The sequence below is a fragment of the Plectropomus leopardus genome, unplaced genomic scaffold (genome assembly GCF_008729295.1).
Source record: "Plectropomus leopardus isolate mb unplaced genomic scaffold, YSFRI_Pleo_2.0 unplaced_scaffold28274, whole genome shotgun sequence".
Taxonomy (NCBI): domain Eukaryota; kingdom Metazoa; phylum Chordata; class Actinopteri; order Perciformes; family Serranidae; genus Plectropomus; species Plectropomus leopardus.
The window spans coordinates 1-5,902 of NW_024630795.1; the positions used below are offsets into that span (position 1 = coordinate 1).

The 5,902-nt window shown below is 38.3% G+C and overlaps 1 protein-coding gene across 1 annotated transcript; it reads right to left on the reverse strand.

The window, feature by feature from the left end:
* Nucleotides 1–805: 805 nt before the first annotated feature.
* Nucleotides 806–5,194, reverse strand: LOC121938043 (serine/threonine-protein phosphatase 2A catalytic subunit beta isoform-like; the record flags this gene model as incomplete). The annotated part of the gene is made up of 5 exons (XM_042481332.1): nucleotides 806–1,548; nucleotides 2,428–2,546; nucleotides 4,306–4,467; nucleotides 4,693–4,782; nucleotides 5,021–5,194. Coding segments are annotated over 5 exons (618 nt in total), but the record flags the coding sequence as incomplete, so codon positions are not given.
* Between the last annotated feature and the right edge of the window lie 708 nt (nucleotides 5,195–5,902).

A 5,902-nucleotide genomic window follows, 5' to 3' on the forward strand; every position in this document is an offset into this window, starting at 1 on the left:
TGGGGTAATCATTTTACTTTTGATTTTTGAATTTTGTTTAAAAATGATTGAATTTGACAGTTTTTAAAATAATTTTGTTGTATTTGTGTGTTAAATTTATTGTAATTTTTGCTATTATTTTACTGTATTTTTTGTTATGACTTTATGGTATTTTTGGTAATAATTTTCCTGTTTTTTTCATGATTGCACTGTAATGTTTATCATGATTTTACTGTATCTTCTTGTAATAATTTTGCCTTTTTTTCATAATTTCACTGTAATTTTTATCCAGATTTTATTGTCTTTATGTGAAAATTTTTCTGTTTTTAAAATTATTTCAGTATTTTTATTACTTCTTTTGTGACATTTACATTTCAGTAATCTTTTCATAATTTAACTGCACATTTTGTAATGAATTTACTGTAATAACTATTTTGTAATCATTTATTTTTACACGATTTAACTCTTTAAAAAAAATAATTTCACACTTTAATTATTTTACTGTAGTTTCATCGAGACTTTACATTTTCTGATAATACATGACAATAATACACGATTTTACTGCATTTTTTGGTAATAATTTGTTTTTTTACCTTGTCTTGTGATGAAATCCTAATTCTAATAAAATAAATGAAATCCATCTCTAAACCATAACTGTTATATTTATTTGAGCATTTAATCTCATTTCTTAAATTTCTTTCTGAGTGAACCTAAACGTGACGTGGTGCTGAGATTTTCCTGAAAGAAACCACGTTTACGTGTTTATTTTCCCAAAATGTTTGACCGAAGTACAAACGCAGCTAAAGAAAGACAGGGACACGTGGCAGTAGTTTGTCAATAGGACATTTTTATTTCATACGTCTGTTGTCTTTATTCAAATTACAGTAATATACTTGCTGAGATGACCACCGGCTGCAGCCTGGACAGCTAAACTGACAGCTGTACTACTTGAAGCAAACTTTTTTTTCCTTTTTTTTCTCCTTTTTTAAAATTATTCTTGCAACAGAAAAAAGCACATATGCCATGAAGGTGTGTGGTGTGGTGACGTCGTCAGGTAGGTCGGGTTTTAGTGCTGGTCTAAAACAAAACAAAAACAGAAAAACAAAAAGAAACATTGCGCGTTGTACATGTTGTAAAAGGATCAGAATATGGCACATTTGGTCCACGTTGGTAGTTTTATTATCTCGTTTTCAAACATGTAATAAACAAAAAAAAAGAAAAGAAAGAAAACAGATCATAGTTGTACGTGTTGGTTTTCCCCAGAAGCACAGCGTTAATGACAGCATATCGAAAACAAGACCGTAGAGGGGGCCGCTCGTTACGTTTCGCTCTTTTTGTTTAAATCTTGGTTTGTCAGCCAATCGTTTGTTTCTATTCTCCCGGTACAGCATCATCTTTATTATTAATATCTTCTTTCCATCCAAAATGAAGGGGTGGGGGTGGGGGAGGAGGGGGGTGGAGCTTCGTGGATGATTGACAGGGATGGCTTTGGACATTCACAGGAAGTAGTCAGGAGTGCGTCTGGTCACGTGGGGCTCGCCGCGGCGGGGGGCGGGGTCAAACTGAAGGCTGAGGAGGCAGAGAGAGTTCGTTATCGACGACATCGTTAAAATAATACAACATTAATTTATAAACGTTTGACGCAGGAAGCAGACTTTTAATGTGGAAATTAAGGCAATTAAAAAAATTAAAATAACTACATCTGACATAAATCCTAAAAATAAATGAGCCAATAAATATATAACTAACTGACAGTATAAATATATACATGGCTAAATCAGATATAGAATTATATATATTTGATATTTTAAATAAGGTTATTTATTTTTATAAAAAAAAGTGTAAAAGGACTATTTATATTTACATTTATTTCAGGGACTTTTATTTCATAATTCCACAATTATTACCTATTAAGTATTTAAGTATAAATGCACATCATAATAACTAACTAAGCTCATTTATTTGTATTTAAAAATATATATTTATTGCCCCTGGTATTTTTGAAATTACACTTTTGAGTGACAGTAATTTGACTGTTTTCGCCCAAAATACCAAAGTAAATAACGTGCATGTGAACACCGACAGAAAAAATAAACAATACAAATAACAATGAACAACAATGTATTTTTGTCATGATTTTACAATAGCTTGATTTGATTTTACTGTATTCTTGGCTTTGATTATCCTTATCTTTTTGGTATGTTTTACTCTATTTTGCCATATTTTTTGTCATGATTTTATTGGTTTTTGTCACAATGTTACTGTATTATTCATCATATTTTACTGTATTTTTTCTTTCGGGAATGACTCAGACAGTTTAATGGCGACGTGCAGTTGATGAGGTTTTGACATGATGTAGATAAGAACAAAAGAAAAACATCTGTGAAGCCTCCTTCTCATTTTCTATTCAAACATGAAGTCGGACTCCCGAAAAGTCTCCATACTTACAAAGAGTATTTCAGAGTGTCGTCCAGTTCCATGATGGCTGCCTGGTTTCCACAGCGGTAGCAGTAGTTTGGAGCACTAAAGATGGTCACCACGTTCTTGTCATGGCCCCAGTTGTAGCCCTGAAGGTGCGATGAGACGCGGTTAAACGTTTTTACTGGATTCATCAGCAGAGAGAAACAATCACATCCGGCGATCGAAAACATTTCGCTCAATTGTTTCTGCGTCTCCTGACGATGAAAAGATTCTCCTCTGATCAATGACATCTTTATTTAAATAATATAAATGAGTTAAAATCGTCACTGATGCAGCTGCAGACTGTGTGTGTGTGTGTGTGTGTGTGTGTGTGTGTGTGCGTGTGTGTGTGTGTGTGTGTCGGGGTGAAGCACAGTGGGAGTGAAACTGCTGCAGAAACAGGAGCTGGAGGAGCACTGCACCCGCACAACTTTTAATATATTGCGTTGCCGTGGAGACGCAAGGGTTTTGGGATCCTTCAGTCCACTTGTGGGGGAGCACGTCAGAGTCAACTCGACTAAAATAAAAACACTGAAGCTGAAAAATATCAAACGTGCGTTTGTGGTTTTCCATCAGATGGGATCAAACGAGTGTTTTTTTACATTTCCAAAAAAAAAAAAAAAAATCCGAATGACAATCAGCACGGCTGTTCCACATTCCACTGATGGATTTGCTGATTAAATAAATATTTTATTTTTTTATGCAAAATGCCAAAAGTCAGTTAAAGTGTCTCACACACGAGTTTATGATGCACATTTTTTCATACAAGACTGTAAATTAACCCTTTGAACTCTGTAATAGAAATGGTTCTGCAGTGCCTGCTTTGTTTTTATCCATTTATTTATTTATTTTTGTTTTTGGAGCGTTTTCAAATGCTTCATATCATAATGCTCCAATCTGCACATCCTGAGCTAAAAGCTTATGTCAATAAACCATAATTACTCATGAAAGAACTGAAATTTTGTCTTTAAAAATGCTACAAAATTCAGTCTTTTTTTCATAAAATTTTACGCAGCGTGTTTCTGCAGCGCAGCGTTGTTTCTGCAGCATGTTTCTGCAGCGCAGCGTGTTTCTGCAGCATGTTTCTGCAGCGCAGCGTGTTTCTGCAGCGCAGCGTGTTTCTGCAGCATGTTTCTGCAGCGCAGCGTGTTTCTGCAGCGCAGCGTTGTTTCTGCAGCATGTTTCTGCAGCGTGTTTCTGCAGCGCAGCGTTGTTTCTGCAGCATGTTTCTGCAGCATGTTTCTGCAGCGTAGGTAACGTCATGCAGTGGCGTCGCGAATGACAGGATCCTTCGCTCTCTGCTGCTAAAAGAATGAATGTTGTAGCTTTTATTTTCGTACGATTTTTGTCTCTCCGTCTCTGCGGCGTCTCTCTGCCTCACAGACAGCAGAGTGATTTATTTAACTATAACTTTCCTGTTAAAAGTAATTTATTTAACTTCCTTATAACCTTACTTTATGAAATTTTATCTCAACAGCAGGATATTCATCTTTATTATGTGACGGCAGTAACTTTATCGTAACTGCAGTTCACAGAAAAAATTATATTTTAGTACTTTAGTACATTAAACGACATTTCAAAACACTGAGGTATATATAAAATATCACATTATTTTAAAGCCGCGTCGCACCGCCTTTCTTCTCACGACTGTGGTTCTTAATTTCGATGGATTTTAACAGGATGATGCAAACAACGATCACACACAGCAGGTCTGTTTTTAAAGGGTCAAACACGTTTTTGGACGGTTGGTCGGATAAACGAGGAATTTTAAGACTCCTGAAGGTTTTCAACTTTCGTAGAAAATAACAAATGAAAATGACTTTTTGAGTGTGTGTGTGTATGTGTGTGTGTGTGTGTGTGTTGTACCTCCATGACCAGCTGATGGGCGCGGGACACCAGAGTGAGGCCGTTGGCGTGGTTGAAGGTTTCGGAGATGTCCTGTCCGAAGGTGTAGCCAGCACCTCGGGGAGAGATGCCCCACCCACCGCGGTCATCGGGGTCCGACCACAGCAGGTCACACATCGGACCCTAAAACACCGACGGGGGGGGGGGTCCGCATGTTTTATCTGATCAAGTCAAATCTCTTATTTTTAATATTTTTTTACTGGCCTCTGTACTTTTTACTGCGACTTTCATATTTTATCACTGCCCGTCGTTTTTATTTGATTTCTTTTAAACTGTGACGCACTTTGGGCTGCAACAATAAAGACGCTCTACACAGTTTGTTATTATCATCATTATTATTCTTATTACCTCATGTGGGACTTCTTGCAGGCGGTCCAGAGCTCGTATGTGATCCAGAGTGTCTATAGAGGGAGACAAACCTCCGTGGAGACAGAAGATCTGAAATAAAAACACAAGCGATGACTGAGGTTCCTCTGCAGAGACAAACCTGAGAACCGGAGAACCGGAGAACCGGAGAACCGTCTGTCGTCACCTCAGTCTGAAGCGTTTTATTTCAACACAATCTGGAAGTAAAACTCAAACTAAAGAAACCATATCGTTTGCCCTCTAACGTATATTAAGTCCACTAAGAGAGTCGATCATTTGAGGACAGAGTTGTCCTGGCAGATTGTCCCACCTGTCCGTCCACCAGTGCGGTGAGAGGCAGGTAGTCGAACAGGTCTGTGAAGTACTTCCACACGTTGGCGTTGCCGTACTTCCTCAGGCACTCGTCGTAGAAGCCGTAGACCTGCGTGATCTGCCGTGACTCGTGGTTCCCTCGCAGGATGGTGATTCGCTCCTGGAAACGAACCTAAACAACAAATTTTGAAAAAAAGAAGTAAAAAAACAGAAAATTTTGTTCACTTTAGTTTGAGCAACCGGATTTTATTTAACAAAATTTTGCCCCTACGGACTGTTTGCTGCATTTTCGCCCTTTTCATCCTGAATGTGCTCTTAGATATGGTACACATTTGGGCCAGAACCTTTTTTGCTAATTTTTGGGACATATCTTGCTGAGTCGCTCTTTGCCCCCCCGTCAGGAGAGATCCATCATGTTTGCTCAGGTTTCAAAGAGTTAAATCAGCGTTCACAGAGCTGAAGGAACTCGTGCTCTGTTTTCTCGAGACGCTGGTTCACCGTGGGCCATTTTGTTGACGGCGTTCAAACAGAGGAAACCGCAGAAAACCAGCTGAGCGCCGCTCTGTGCCGCGTCTCTAACTGGAGCACACCCAGTAAGTCACTGGTTAATCTCACATGACCCTAAAAAGCCCCTGGAGGATGTAAACAAGCATCCTGTTTGTTCCTGTCTCTCTCTCACACACACACACACACACACACAAAGAGTCAACCTGCTGCTCTGATCAGCAGCTTCACTCAGGGACCAACAAACTGGTCCCAGTTACAGACTGGGACCTAAAATATCATTTTACCCTCCACAGTGAACGGAGAATAAAAAAAGGCGAACATTTTTTATTAATCTAACTATATCAAATCCAAACTCACACTACTCACGAAAATA